The sequence below is a fragment of the Prunus mume genome, linkage group LG6 (assembly GCF_029339155.1).
Source record: "Prunus mume cultivar Tortuosa linkage group LG6, ASM2933915v1, whole genome shotgun sequence".
Lineage (NCBI taxonomy): Eukaryota > Viridiplantae > Streptophyta > Magnoliopsida > Rosales > Rosaceae > Prunus > Prunus mume.
In genome coordinates, this window is record NC_142703.1 from 7827529 (window position 1) to 7843270 (window position 15742).

Genomic DNA, 15742 nt, shown 5'->3' on the forward strand with positions numbered 1-15742 from the left:
TGTATTTTGTTTGCATAACTTAAACTTAATACATCTGTACTTGGAAAGGTAATGTGTCATTATATAATCCTAGGTTAGTTTTTCGTTCTATGCTGTCGAAATTGTAGTGACCGTGAGTCTGTGCATTCCTGGAATTCCCCATTCTATGTTAATGGTAAAAAAAGGAAAAGAAAAGCACTTGCGTTAAATTTGTTTCTAAGAGTGATACTGGACTTTAGACTAGAATTTTCTATGATAAATATATTTTAAGTGGAAGTTTTGTGGTTCTCATAATAACATCTAATCCCACTCATCCTTTTTAATTTCTACTTTAGTGAGCTTTACACATAATAGAGACTTAATTTAAGCAAAAGCTATTTTATGCTCGGTGGGTTGCTTTCAATGGCCATGATTACAACCCCCAAAAGCACTGCAACCCCTCAGGAATCCTGCAATTCCTCAAAAACAAAAACCATGTAAAAGAAAGGTCACTTCCTCTCCCTCACTACCTTTCACCGAAAAGTTCAAGTGCAGCTACAATTCCTTGACTTCTACATATTAAACTCATTATCAACACTCATTAAAAGCATTTGTGTTTCAAAGTCATCATCAACCCTTTTGTTCCTGCATGGATTCATGTGACTTTCTCTTCACTCCAGCATTCTCTTCCCTCACACACACATGACAGAGAGAGACACAGAGAGAAAGCAATCAGACCATCTGTCAGAAAACTAAATGATTTGTTATGCAACTGAAAATACACTATGAGTTGGGTTTTTAGTGGGCGCTAGTTATATTGTTGAAAGAGTTACACTTCTGAACTTTGGTAGTGGGATTGGTGTTGCAGAATTTTCAGTGGGAAATTTGAACTCTAGGTGTTTGAGGAAAGATGGGTGTTGTCACCATTGGTGAACTGAAGCCTAGCATTTCAGGGAAGCGGTCGTTTCGTCCAAGTTCCAGTATCAGGCATGCCACAGAATGGTAATGTTCTCCTTCTCTGCTAGCTTTTGATTAGTTACCTGCATTTAGTTTGCTAGTTTCAAGAGTAAAAACTCATACACACAAAACACACCAGAAAGTTTGTGTCTTTGAATTTCAGCCTCATTTTCTCTAGCTACTCGTCTCATGGTAGTTTAGTTTCCACCTACCAAAAGGCATTTAATTTTGGTGCCCCAGAGTTCGTTTGTTGCATCTTTTTTTGGTATTTAATTTGTCCAAGTCAGAGCCTGGGTTTATCATCTACAAATCAACCTAAGCTGAGCTACTGAGGTCTCCCTAAATTTTATGGAAGATAACATCTCATGGCCGTGAACCCGTGACCTTCTACCTGACACCACCAAATCAAAACGACAGTGGCACGAGGTCCAGGCGAATTGCTGTCCACATGGTGCTATGTTTCACTGTCAACATTTTGAAGTGCCAACTGCCAAACGCAGTTAATGCCTTCTTGCATATCAATTATTTTTGCGCCTTTGTCATCTGTAGGCCCTCAAGGCTAAAACATGTACGGACAAGTTGTACATTTGGTCACCGAGTATGACAAATCTTCTAGCTTTACATAGAGTAACAACAAGCAAATCCACACCCTGCTAGCTTGTTAATCTTAAAGGACCCCACATGGTGCCCCTGTATTTTTGTAAGGCCGGTGAATTTGGCCAATTTGGTTCCATTTCAGGAGCAAAGCAAGTTCTTCAAACTTTAAATCAACTTTTTAATCCTTTGGCATATCTGGCCTTACTGCCTGTGCAAACTGCAATCCACTCATTTTGAAATTATTGAGTCGTCCCTATCGAATAATTAGTCGCTAGGGAGGATCACTCTGTCCATATGTTTGAGATGTTCCACTGTTCTTAGGTTGAACATAAATTGTGTAGTGTTCTTTCATGGAAATATATAGAAGAAGCTCCTGCAAAGTTTCGGACATGTTGGTACCTATCAACATGTATGCATGCAATTCTAAATTATAACTTGGTTTTTAGTTTTCTTGTCTCTCTTCAATTCCCTTTTAATAACGTTTCCATTTTGCAGGCCAATCTCTGATGTTTCCAGCGATCTTACTGTGGAAATAGGAGCTTCAAGCTTTGCACTTCACAAGGTAAGGAAAATCGGTTCAGCACTAGTAACGCTATTATTCAATCAACTTCTAGCTTGTTATATATCAATATCATGTGACAACTAAATGAACAGTCTATTGAATTATGAAATAGTATTAATAATGATCTGGACATTAATAAGAAAAGAAAGAGAATCAGTAATGTGATGGTGACTATGTTGCAGTTCCCTCTAGTTTCTCGGAGTGGAAGGATTCGGAAACTGTTGCTTGAAGCAAAAGATTCGAAAGTATCACGCATAATTCTATCTTCTGTTCCCGGTGGACCGGAGGCATTTGAGCTAGCTGCAAAATTCTGCTATGGAATTAATGTTGAGATTACACAATCAAATGTTGCCATGCTCCGTTCTGTATCCCATTTCCTGGAAATGACAGAAGAGTATGCTGAGAAAAACCTGGAAACCAGAACTGAAGCTTATCTGAAGGAGATGGTGTTCCCAAACATATCAAAATCAATATCAGTTCTTCATCGTTGTGAGACCCTCTTGCCAACGGCAGAAGAAACCAACCTGGTTAGCAGGCTTATCAATGCAATTGCAAATAATGCATGCAAAGAGCAGCTCACCTCTGGCTTATTGAAACTTGACCACAACTTTCCTACAAAAGCAGCTCCAATTATGGAACCTGAAACACCTTCAGATTGGTGGGGGAAAGCGCTTACAGTGCTTAGTCTTGACTTCTTCCAACGGGTTCTATCTGCAGTGAAAACCAAGGGTCTTAAACAGGATATGATAAGCAAAATTTTGATCAATTATGCCCATAATTCTCTTCAAGGTCTTGTTGTCAGGGATGCCCAATTGGTAAAAGGAAGTCTCTTGGATCTAGAATTGCAAAAGAAACAAAGGGTCATTGTTGAAGCTATAGTTAGTTTGCTCCCAACACAATCAAGGAAGAGTCCAGTTCCAATGGCATTTCTTTCGAGTTTGTTAAAAACTGCAATTGCAGCATCAGCATCCACTTCTTGCAGATCTGATTTAGAGAGGCGGATTGGTTTGCAACTGGATCAGGCAATTCTTGAAGACATCTTAATTCCTGCAAATTCACATGGGAACAACCACAGCACAATCTATGACACAGATGCTATATTGAGGATCTTTTCAATATTTTTGAACTTGGATGAGGATGATGAAGAAGATAATCACTTGAGGGATGAAAGTGAGATGGTTTATGACTTTGACAGCCCTGGATCTCCAAAGCAAAGCTCAATCCTGAAGGTGTCAAAGTTACTGGACAATTATCTTGCAGAAGTTGCACTGGACTCAAACTTGATGCCATCAAGGTTCATAGCACTAGCAGAACTACTTCCAGACCACGCTCGGATAGTGAGTGATGGACTCTACAGAGCTGTGGATATTTTCCTCAAAGTGAGAGTCTCTCTCTGTCCATGTGTTTAAGTCCTAAGCAACTCAACTTTGATTTACACTTTGTCTATGTTCTGCATTTTCATTGTTTCTTTCCAAGATGTTGAGTACCAATGTGCATTTGCATCTGTTTATAGGTTCATCCAAACATCAAGGACTCTGAACGGTACCGGCTGTGCAAAACCATTGACTGCCAGAAACTCTCCCAAGAAGCCTGCAGTCATGCAGCACAGAATGAAAGGCTACCAGTACAGATGGCAGTGCAGGTACTCTACTTTGAGCAAATCAGGCTGAGGAATGCAATGAATGGTGGCCACAATCAGTTCTTCTTTGGGGCAATAAATGGAACCCAATTCCCTCAAAGATCAAGCAGTGGTGCTGGCAGTGGAGCCATCTCCCCAAGAGACAACTATGCATCAGTCAGGAGAGAGAACAGAGAGCTGAAGCTTGAAGTTGCAAGAATGAGAATGAGGCTAACAGACTTGGAAAAAGATCATGTGTCTATGAAACAGGAGCTTGTAAAGTCTCATCCTGCAAACAAGCTATTCAAATCATTCACCAAAAAGTTGGGGAAGCTCAATGCGTTGTTCAAGATCAATAGCATTAAGCCCCTAGGGGGCAAGGCAAGCTCAGAGTCCAGATTTCCATTTCAGAAGCGAAGGCGTCATTCCGTTTCATGACTGTCTAGGAGTGTGAATATATACGAGTACAAGAGTGTATAGTATTATTTCTGTATTGTACTAGTATAATTATAAATTTACAATTCATAAAACTAGTGTGGTGGCTTCTAATCTCAGTTTGACAGTTTTTGAGTGTACGTACTTGAGAGAGATTCTATTTATTTGTTATATAACTTGTGTTCTTGAGATCAAATCCCTCCTCCACTTTTTTGATCAATAATCATATGAATGCTTATGTGTTTGTTTGAGACAAAACGATAAGATTATGTCATGTTTGATGTCGGACAACTATATCTATATGTGGTAATCTTGGGTTTGGTTTGTCAATGTCAATGTCATATTATGAACCCTTCTTTTTGACTGAGACCAAGTTCAAGATTAGTGATATGAGTTTGGGATCCAAGTACACTCCCTTTCAGATACTAACCAAACCAAGCAGATTAATGTCATTTGGTTTGTCAATGTCAATGTCAATCTTCTTTTTATGGGATAGGTTTTAATTTGGCCAAGCAGACTAATGTCAAATTAGGCAAAAGGACCGAGATTATTAACGGAATGAAACACACGCGCCAAAATATAAATTCAAGCAATATAGAGGGACCAAAATGGTATTTAACTCTTTCATATTAATCTAAATAAGGAGTGGAAAGCAACCCTAACAAGTGGACTCTGTGGCCCAATGGATAAGGCGCTGGTCTACGGAACCAGAGATTCTGGGTTCGATCCCCAGCAGAGTCGTTAATTTCCTCTTTTTTTTATTTTATTATTAATTTGCTAATTTGCTACTTCGCGCGTTTTGAAGAAGCTTCGGAATGACGTCGTTTTTAGTATCTTGATGAAAAGGGTCTCCCTGCTTGCAACCGTCGTACAACAGAAACGGCGCGTCTTTGAGGTGGGAGAGAGCGAGAGAGAAAGAGATGAGCAGGTCATTGCCCTTTTCCAGGCTCTTCAGGTACCTCCTCATAATAAGTTTTAGGGTTCCTTCCTTTCAGTTTTAGGGTTTTCAATTGATGCCGAGTAAATTGTTGATAAATAGAAAGTGATTCTAGAACCTACTGGGTTTGATTTAGTGATCTTTCTCTATAATTAACCTGAATTTGTTTCCTTTCTTTTTAGTTCAAATTGGAAATGCTACAAAGCTTTTGAATTTAATTCTGTCTGTCTGGGTTCGGTTTCTGTAAATCACAGGCTTATTAGGATATATGATCTAATGCTATTCTGAGAAGACCCAGATGGGCATTGGCCATAGTTATTTGATAAGATTCATTTTCTGTTATACAATGGATAGTTCTTGTATGCCTTATTCATTGCATCTAAGTTGCTTGATAAGAGTAAGAGTTGCTACCTGGGTTTTTATGTGAATGGGAAAAGAAAGAGCTTACCATTTTGGGGTGTATTGCTTTGGCATCATGTTTCGTCGATCGAAACTGAGTTCATCATGTGTAGTTGTATGGGTTGAATTTATGTATCTATCTGATGTCCGTGTTTCAAATGATTGCTAGAAGCTAGTTTTGAAGGCCCTAAAAATTATGCATCACAGACAATAGAGTCATGTTTCTGCTTTCTTTTCAGTTGCATACTTGATGTTCCTATATACTTTTGCAAGTTATTTTCTTTGTTATTTTTTGCATTCAATTGGGATTATTTCCTATTTCTTGTTGCATAGGCAGCTGGAGCAAGAGATGGAAACTGTGGTAAAGGTACTGCAGCCTGGACCTTTAGGAATCATAGAGCACAAGTTCTCTGCTGAGGAGATACGCAAGGCAAATGCTACAGTTCAGATGGCTGTGGAAACTTGGCGGCAGAATGCAATCCTAGAGCAGAGGAATCCACTCTTGAAAGATTATATTCATAAGTGAAGGATCTGCTCAAAGCTAACATTCATGGGTGATGGAGCAATCGAACTTTGTTGAATACATAAATTCTCTTGCTCTATGCGGGAAGTGAGAACCTGTTACAAATGTGCAGTTCATGTATTCCTTTCACAGTTTTGTTTTTTATGTTGTGATATGAAGAAGGAAGTGCTTAATTTCTTTTGGTCTCAATAATTATGACTCATTTGGCAAGTATACATATCTCCTATCTTTCACTGAAGATGATAAACTGTGGAGACATTGATAAGGAAATAAACTGCTTCCTTATGAAAACAGCATTGGAGGTGCTGAACCAGTGCCCTTTCAATAGCCTGCACATTTAGAAGTTCATCCAGCTCGTACACTGTAGGATTTGCCCCATAACTCGATATCAGTGACTTGATGGTGTGGCTCATGTAGCTAGAGCTCTTGCTGAAGACTTATCGTATCCATGAATGCCTGGAACGATGCGGATTAAAAGCGACGTGAATTGTTTGTGAAGTGAAATTAGTGGAGATTGCTTGCTTGCTAATAGCTATGTGGCTGCTGTGAGGAGCGCTCGTGTTGGTCCCTTTATGTTGTGCATGCGTTGTATTGTAACGAATAAAATATTACATCACCAGAAAAAGTCATCGATCGGATTCTCAGACCATCGCCCTTGTTCTTTAAGCATGATTAGTCGATAAAGACGGACCAACTTTGCTCTCTGAAAATTGTTATTTATGACATAGGCTTTAATTCACGGGGTAAGCAATTGTCAACTCAATGTATAACTTACATACAAAGAGTTGTTCTATGGTGAGGGTGCCATATATGGATCGTAGATGTGGCCCTTTATATTAGACATAAGATTCATTTGAATAGTAACTTCACTTAAGTTTAATGAAATGATCTTGTGACTAATATAATTTTATACATGAAGAGTCCATATACGACGCCCTCACTATAGAATTTCGCTACATATAGACTAATAAGAGTATTTCCATCAATTAGCCCATTGCCATGGCAAGGAGAGTCCTAGGCAGCTACTATTCACGTGAATAGTGGCTGCCCTAGCCCCCTTAGCAAAGTGTGTTTCAGCAGTTTAGGCTTGCCATGACAAATACTATTCATTTTTTTGTTTTTTTTCACAACGTTGTTTACTTAAACAATTAATTTGGATAATATTTTCGAATAAGATTTTTGGGTTCCTACGTGTCAATACTATTCATATCGGATAAGATTTTCGGTTTCAAATTTCAGATACATTTCAAATTTCAAATTTCAGATAAATTCAAAATGTCAAATTTCATATACATTTCAAAATTCAAATTTAAGATAAATTTCAATTTCCAAATTTCAGATAAGATTTTCACCCTCTAAAATTGCGCCACGTGTCATCTCTATCTGCCTAAATTTTTCTATAAAACCAGAGGCTCAGCTCATACCTCTCACACCATATCTTCTATACATCTTCATTTCTCATATTTTAGATTTCATTTATCATATTTTAGATTTCATTCTCCATTTTCAATGGCAGACATGCAAGAGGTTTTAGAGAGGCAAGAGCGAGAGAGGAGAGAAAGAATGTATCGACGAGCTGCAAGCAAAAGGGCGCAGAGAGAACTAGATGAGCAACTTGGCATGGCCGTTGCTTTGCTAGAGGAAGAAAACCAGAGCCGCCGTGGTTCATGAGAAAGCTGTGTCCCGAATGTGGACAAACATAGACATTCTCGGGGTAAGAATCTTATGGAAGATTATTTTATCCCACATTCTCTGTATTCTGATATTCATTTTCGAGCGAGATATAGAATGCAACCCCATTTGTTCAATAAAGTCATGCATGATATTTGTAATTATGATGAATACTTTGTTCAAAAGAAAAATTGTGCTGGAAATTTGGGGCTTTTTCAGGAGCAAAAGTTCACAGCTGTGATACGAATGTTGGCGTATGGGTCATCTGCGGATCAAGTGGATGAGATTGCCCGGATGGGGAAGTCCACTATTTTGGAGAGCTCGGTGCGATTTTGTGATGCAGTGGAAACTTTGTACACCAGGGACTACTGCGCAGACCTACACCCAGGACCTGCAACGGCTTCTACAAAAAGCTGAGTCTCGTGGATTTCCTGGAATGATTGGTAGCATTGACTGCATGCACTAGTAATGGAAAAATTGTCCAATTGCTTGGCAAGGGGATTATAGCAATCGGAAATGGCAGAAAAGCATCATTCTAGAAGCAGTTGCTGGTTTTGATACATGGGTTTGGTACGCCTTCTTTGGAGTTGCCAGCTCTCAAAACGATTTGAATGTCCTGAGTCAATCCCCGATGTTCAATGATGTTCTGAGAGGTGAACGCCCAAATATCACATATTAAATCAATAATACCGTCTACCAGAACGGGTATTATCTAGCTGATGGTATCTACCCGAGGTGGAGAGGTGCTTTGGTATCCTTCAAGCCCCGTGGGCTATTATCAAAGGCGCGACGCGTCTATTTGACGAGGAGGTGCTTAGAAGTATAATGATAACTTGTATCATCCTCTACAACATGATTGTGGAAGATGAGTATGATTACGATGCTGATGAAGTGCATGAACTAGATCCCGTGAACACGGCCTTAACACAAATTTATGAAAAACCTATGTGGCCAAATGGAGAACCAGTGTAGCATGATCCGTTGGTTAGAGATAGTAGTTTCATGCCTCGTATGATTTAGCGCTACACGGAGATGCAATCGTCGTATATTGATGAATGCCGTCAAGTTGACTTGATGGAGTATTTGTGGGCGGTGAAAGGCAATGAAGGTGAATAAAGTGAAGTGAAGATGTTTTTTTTTTTTTAATGTATTATGTTTATGTTGTATTTTTAGTTATGCTTTGTTTGTTTTTTTATGCTTTAGTTGTGATTTGTTTATTTTTTATGCTTTGGTTGTGGTTTGCTTTTTATATTTGGAATGTTTTGAATAAAAAGGAATTTTGTTGAATATTTTCTTTATTCACTAAAAGAAAATCAATACAACTCATAAAATAAAATACATGAATTACCACTAATTTTTTAAACAAAACAAAAAATACAATGAAATGAAAGGCAATCAAACTAACTTAATGGTACAATGAAATGAAAGACAAGCAAACTAACTTAATGGTTTTGATCATTTAACCAATCCGTGTTGCTAGGTCCATCGTCACAAAAAAATCTTCTTCTCATAACATCCTTTTGTTCTAACTTCCAAAATTATTTTGTTTCACAGGACATATGGCTTGTATCCATGACCATGGTTTCCCGATCCTTTTTTTCAATCTTTTCTTGGCGTGCATACTCCATTTCTTGGCGTACATACTCCCTTTTCTTTTGCATATTCTAATTTCTACATCAATTGCCATATCGTGCTCTTCTTGTTTCATGTCCATTTCAATTCTCATGGCTTGCAACTTTGAAAGTTCCTCCAAAAATTTAGATGCATTCTTGGTAGAATTATTCCCTCTCTTCGCCTTCGCCGCCTTCCTCCTAATAGGTCTCGGCTCCTTTTCGATAGGTGAGTCTTGACTCATCAGGGAATCCATAGGTGAATCCGATGCCCGTGTCTCATGGAGTGACGTCTCGTTCAAGACTACCGTCGGACCCGTTGGAATAATTTGGAATCTCTTACAATTCTTCATTACCTCCCAACATAGGGTATGGTTGAAACTTTTTTTGCCTTGCCTAGTAGCACCAAAAAACATTTGTGCTTGCATAATCTATAAATAAAAAAAATGAAAATGCAAGAAACTTTAAAAAAATATTGGCAATGCAACAAGTATAAAAAAAAAATTAATGAAAATACAAGAAACTTTAACAATTTATTAGTAATGCAAAACAAAATATAAATATTGCAACGAGCATTCATATTAATATTGGAAATGCAATAAATATTAACAAAATATATAAATTGCAAGAAACATTTAAATAAAATTTAACATGACATAGAAATTAATAAAACAAAAATTACAAATAATTTACCTCACTGGTAAGGTTTTTCCCGCTTCTATGGTTGTCCATCACTTTTGTTAAGGTATCTCTCCATTTCGCCAACTCTTTATTAAGAATTTTCCACCTACTAGATAATGTCATTTCCGTACGGGTCGAACCAATTACTCTTTCACAAAAATCATGATAAATTTTTTTCCACATATGACAGAATTTCATCTCATTGCCTGTTACGGGACAATGACTAATGTGGAGCCAAGACTCACACAAGCTAACATCTTCCATGATGCTCCATGCCCCTCCAGTTTCACTAGAAGAACCCATAAATTTTTCTAGAAAAATACAACTTGAAAGTGAAAAAAATATTGAGTAGAAAGTGAATAATAGTAGAAGGAGAAGAAAATGTATGAGGAGTTGATTTAAAAGTGAAGAGTATTGGTTGGTATTTATAGAAAAAAAAATTCAGTATTTTTTGGGTTTTTTTTTAAAATTTTTTTAATTTGGGAAAAAATTGGTTGCCGTTGGATTGCTGGAAAAAGGGGATCGAGAGCCCATAAGGAGCCACGTGGAAGAGAGCCGTTGGGATCAGAAGAAGCGTCAAATTTTTTTAACATTGGCGCACAACGTTAAAAATTTAAACCCCAACACGATGACGTCAGCTCAAAACGAGTTTTGGTGCTCGGGCCAAACCTCCCCAAGGGTCAGCCCAGTTCGTTGGGCCCCACACCTTGCCCTGACAGATTTTTGTTGTTGGAAACCCCATTTTGAGTTTGCCCCCCCCCAGTCCTCCCCTTGGGCCCCTTGCTGGAAATGCTCTAAGGGTAACGATTTTGGCACTTTTCTTTTGGACCAGTACATGAGGTTGTTCAATCTTGTAAGTTTATCGTAATATTTTCTTGGGCCTGATTTTGTGCATGTCAAAATGTGGCTCACGCTCATTTTATTAAATCATGGGCCCCGTTGGGGCTTTAACTTATTTACTAGAAAAAGGCAAATTCTTTCTTAATCAAAATGTATGCATGACGTACAATGGAGTGATGTTTCTGCTTTGTATCCAGTTTGCATACTTGATGTTCCTTCTTACTTTTGCAAGTTACTTTCTTTTTATTTTTTGTATTCCAATTAAAATCACTTTCCTGTTTCTTGGAGCATCTGCGCAAGCTAACTTTCATGGTAATGGCGCGATCAAGCTTTGTTGAATTATACATGAACTTCTCCATTCCTTGGCAGAACGGACAGCTTGCGGGGAAATGTCAACTTCAGTGGATATATTTTTCAGAACCAGAATAAAGTAAAGCAAAACGCAAGATCGATTCGTGGCATCCTAACCATTTTCTTCTTCATTGATTTTCTTTGAGCTTGATTGATGCAAGTTCAGCATTCACAGTGTTTCATAGTTCTGTGAATTACAAATAGTCTTAATTAATCACAGTTATAGATAGATCAACCATTGCAGTTCAACTCTCCGCCTTTATTGGACATACATAATATAATTAAGGGAGATTACATGAACTGAAAACATATAAATAATAAGCTCATCCTCTTCAACCTAGACCAAGAGGAAACTAACTTCGGCCTTGCCCAGACAAGAAGAAAGTAAAGAGTAAACAAAGCTAGGAGGGAACAGAAAAAACTGTTATTTGAGCTTTGTTAATTAGTGGACGTACGTAGGTACGTCTTGAAATTATTATTATTATTATTATTATAAGAGATATAATAATATAATGTGTATTATTTTAATTGTAGATAGATGAGGAATTTGTAGGAAAATGTTATTCAGGTTCTGTTCCAAACCCAAATAGCGTTGGCCCTTATGAGCCGTGGGACAAGCTGGTTTTGGACTTGGAGGCTCATGACCTGATCAGCTCCACCAATGAACTGCTGCCCTATGAAAACAGCCGGCACACTTGGTTGGCATTGGAAGTGCTGAACCAGTGCCCTTTCAATAGCCTGCCCATTTGCAACTTCATCCAGCTCGTACACTGTAGGGTTTGCCCCATAGCTACGTATCAGTGACTTGATGGTGTGGCTCATGCAGCTAGAGGTCCTGCTGAAGATCACCACCGGCCTTTCGGCCACCATGCTCGTTATCGTATCCATGAATGCTAGTCGGAGCCTGGAACAATGCGGATTAAAAGCTTTGTGAATTGTGAATTTATTGGAGCTTGCTTGCTAATAGCTAGGTATAGCTTGTTGCTGTGAGGAACTTAGATCTCTCATGTTGGTCTCTTTATAGTGTGCATGTGTTGCATTGTAACGAATAAAATATTAGATCACCAGAAAAAGTCATCGATCGGATTCTCATATCATCACGCTTTATCTTTAAGCATGATTAGTCGATAAAGACAGACCAACTTTGGCTCTCTCTGCAAATGGTTAGCTCCAAAATATGACCAACCCGATTTTGGCACTCGTTCTTTAGTTATATGCACTTCAAACAGAATATTTTACAACTCACGTGAGGACTGCAAATAGCGCTAAGTGTTAAAATCACTGGCCTTGAATAAAGCTAGGGTGTGATTGGAGGATGTCACTGTAGACCCAAAGGATTGGCATATTCACCACCTGCAGGTAGAAACAGTGGAAATGATGCCATGCCAATATATTTTAGACATATATAAATTAAAGAACACCTGCTAATGGTTGAGAGTGTTTGTCATGTGGAAAAGTTAAGGGACATAGCCTAGGTTTATAAGGGGTTGGGCTATTCCCCCATCACTAATTGATTTTGGGTAGTATCTTAATTTCCTTCATGGTATCAGATCAAGGCTTCACGTGTTGGGCCCAACGGCCACACGTATTCCCACGTTACCAAATATGTGTTGTCCACGTGTTAGGTTTGAAAGCTCGCCATACATACAGAGGTGTGTTAAGACTAGTGTTTAGGAGCATCTGCTCTATATTCTGCTAAGGTGGAGACATAAGATGAGTTTATCTAAAAGGGGCAAAGATTCCCATCCACTTCAGTTGAACCAAACCGAAAGCGATCTATTGGAGAGAGAGCTAGAAAAAAAAGTAAAATAGACTTTGGAGGGATAACATATATGCTTAAGAAAGATTATCTGTCCCCTACTTAATCCACGTGATTACCGTACAAGTTGGAGAAGATACCTCAAGGACCCACCCCACCTCTTGATAGAATTGATAATATTCTGTGTAAATCGTAGCTAGAATTAGTAAATTAGTATATGGTTTTTGATTCAACAAATTATTAGTTTAGTGATATTTCTCTTCAAAATATTCGAACTCCGAAACATATAGTCAGTTGCTGCCCACAAATTCTGACAATTGAATATTGACCAAAAGGATTGGACATGGGTCATTAACCCTTGAAATTAAATTATAGTTTTTAGGACATCTAGTCAATCCCTAATCATTGATTAGTTTCCAGTTAAGACCTTTGCACCTTTTGTAGAACAGTCCAATGAACAGAAGATAAAATAAAACTTTGGGGATCGATTCTTATTGCAAATGTCACTTAATTATATTAGCATATATACACATAGGCCAGTCGCATTCTTAGGTAGGAAACTATAGTTCAAGTGATTTGCTATCAATATCATAATTAAGTTGCTGCCAGTGATGGATATGGATAAGAAATTCCTTATACGTACAAGTTCAGATTTTTTTATATATTCCCGATGTCAACATTTTAATAATCAGTTAATACTTAGTTCATTATCAACAGTCAATGTAGAATTGATTTTGTTTGATCTTGATTCTGATTGATTTGGATTTCAAGAGCATATATGTCCATGCTTGCATGTGAATGAAAGAAAAGGACTAGCTAAGTTTTTTTATTTATTTAATTTTTAATTTTAAAGTTTGATTTGTCTGCAGGTACGATTTTAGATGAACCGCAACATCATGATGATGAACCTGATACCTGAGCTCATTTTGCAGTGATAAATTAAGTAATCAAATCATCATATATATTCTTGCTCTTCTAATCCACGTACGAATTAATATTCTTGTGAATTTTAAGTGACATACCATAATATATTCTTGTGATATGACACCATACACCAACATTTTCATTTCATGTTGATAAGTAAACTTCTGCTTAGGGCCGTTTGATAACCGCTTGCAAAAATTTACTGATCAAACATTTTCTTTTGTACAGAAAGCTTTTCCAGGAGAATAAGCTTAAGCTAGCTCCATTTCAAATTCATACGGAGGATGTATAGAATGTCAATTTTCTTTGGGTAAGTGGGGACTGTATCTATATTTTTGTGGACAACATATGTCTGGAGAGAGAGAATACAACATATATACATATATATAAGATTGCAAGGTCGACGGTTCCTGGCATCACACAAACGTTCTGAGACTGCAGCCTATAAAACTTATACATCTAGATTTATTAGGTTCACATTTAAATAATATTCCATGAGGTGGAAAATCTTTTCTTCTTTTGGTCCAACAGATGGAAAATCTATCTTGTTTTTTGCAACACACTAGCTATCAAAGACAAAATCAAAGTTTAGGACAATTCCAAGGGTGGATGGAGAGCATCTTTGTACGCGTAAAGCTTTAGTAAGTTGTTCTTTTCGTCTTTCCCTTGTCATCACGTGGGTTGCCTTGCTATTCCATATTTTATTGTCCTCTCGCGTAATGTGATCATATCCTTAGGGCCTCTCTCATGCAACACGTGTTTATCATATTATTGAGAAATTTCCGTGTATTACTCGAATATAGACACGTGGTGTAATTGTACACAATGACCGAATTATAATATAAGTATATATTTATTATACTGTAACACATATAAACTCAGTGTATAACCATATTACAACATGTATAAGACATAGTCGTATTACATGATCATATTGTGTATTGGTACCAGTGGGCGGTCCTATACCTAATTACTGCCTTTTTCAAAAATATGAACAATACTGTATAAATATGATCAACTGGGATTGCCCACAAAAAGTAGTTTTATGTTATGTGGGGGCAATGCTATAACCTAAAATACTTATCACATCTTTAATTATCTCCTCTTTGATTTCACATGGCACTTGAGATGTTTGATTTGACATTGGTATTAGAAATTATATATATTGTTGGTATGTTAATATATATATATGTTATTATGGATAAATAATTTTATTTGAGTTTGTTTTAATGATATGTTATCTTTTTTAAGTATCATTCATAGATCATCCCAAGACAAATCAAACCAATTTGTTGGACATTTGTGTTTTACAAAATCAAAGAACAGTTTTTTTTTTTTTTTTGGCTATACTTTTATTTCATGTATAACTCAATTAATCAAATCATATCTGTCCTCATAGGTGTATATTTTGTTTATTAATGAGATGATCTTTGAGTTTTTAATGAGTATCTACAAAGACTGATTAGTCAACTGGGATTGTACAAGTAGTTTTAAATACTATACTTACTTGAGGGACATCCAACCTATTAAAATCTATATATATATATATATATTTTTTTTTGACATATCAATTTCTTTCTTATTTTCATTAATTAAAAAAACTAACCCTACTGGATTAGAGACTCTTCAGTTTTCACGTTGTCTGTCGACCTCCACCAATTCCATCTCTCCCTCCTTCCTCTCCTCCCCACCGTCGGCACTCTACTGAACCTATGCAGCATATCCATCACCTCTTCGCTGCCGCAAGACTCCCTCCTACTTGGCTTTTTGGTCAGTACACATGTAATAACAACTGCATATCTGCTTTATCAAAACCCATATCATGATCAACATCATCGCGGTATAATGGTCCTTCTATGAGACGTTATGAAGGTGGTCGGGGCTGGTGATGCAAGGAGAGTGTTATGACCCTTCAACTGC

At 37.5% G+C, this 15742-nt stretch overlaps 2 protein-coding genes, 1 non-coding gene and 1 pseudogene across 5 annotated transcripts; 3 read left to right on the top strand and 1 right to left on the bottom strand.

Annotated features, from left to right (window-relative positions):
* Positions 1-402: 402 nt before the first annotated feature.
* Positions 403-4323, top strand: LOC103333875 (BTB/POZ domain-containing protein At1g03010-like). Of its 2 annotated transcripts, none has more exons than XM_089054373.1 (4): positions 403-960; positions 2008-2074; positions 2257-3453; positions 3588-4323. In XM_089054373.1, exons 1-4 carry the CDS (start codon positions 869-871, stop codon positions 4128-4130), a joined length of 1899 nt encoding a protein of 632 aa, XP_088910499.1. In that variant the 5' UTR covers positions 403-868; the 3' UTR covers positions 4131-4323. The 2 variants fall into 2 exon arrangements, with proteins under 2 accessions (XP_088910499.1, XP_088910500.1); XM_089054374.1 differs by lacking the exon at positions 403-960 and adding an exon at positions 1069-1921.
* Positions 4324-4795: 472 nt separating this feature from the next.
* TRNAR-ACG (transfer RNA arginine (anticodon ACG)) lies at positions 4796-4868 on the top strand. The gene has a single exon. It is a non-coding gene; the product is annotated as a tRNA-Arg (tRNA).
* Positions 4869-4922: 54 nt separating this feature from the next.
* LOC103333874 (zinc metalloproteinase aureolysin) lies at positions 4923-6199 on the top strand. Of its 2 annotated transcripts, none has more exons than XM_008236783.3 (2): positions 4923-5082; positions 5797-6199. In XM_008236783.3, the coding sequence occupies exons 1-2, from the start codon at positions 5048-5050 to the stop codon at positions 5987-5989; spliced, it is 228 nt and encodes a 75-aa protein (XP_008235005.2). In that variant the 5' UTR covers positions 4923-5047; the 3' UTR covers positions 5990-6199. The 2 variants fall into 2 exon arrangements, with proteins under 2 accessions (XP_008235005.2, XP_088910501.1); XM_089054375.1 differs by having other exon boundaries at positions 4930-5082; positions 5801-6199.
* Positions 6200-11377: 5178 nt separating this feature from the next.
* Positions 11378-12139, bottom strand: LOC103333951 (monothiol glutaredoxin-S1 pseudogene; annotated as a pseudogene).
* Positions 12140-15742: the final 3603 nt, after the last annotated feature.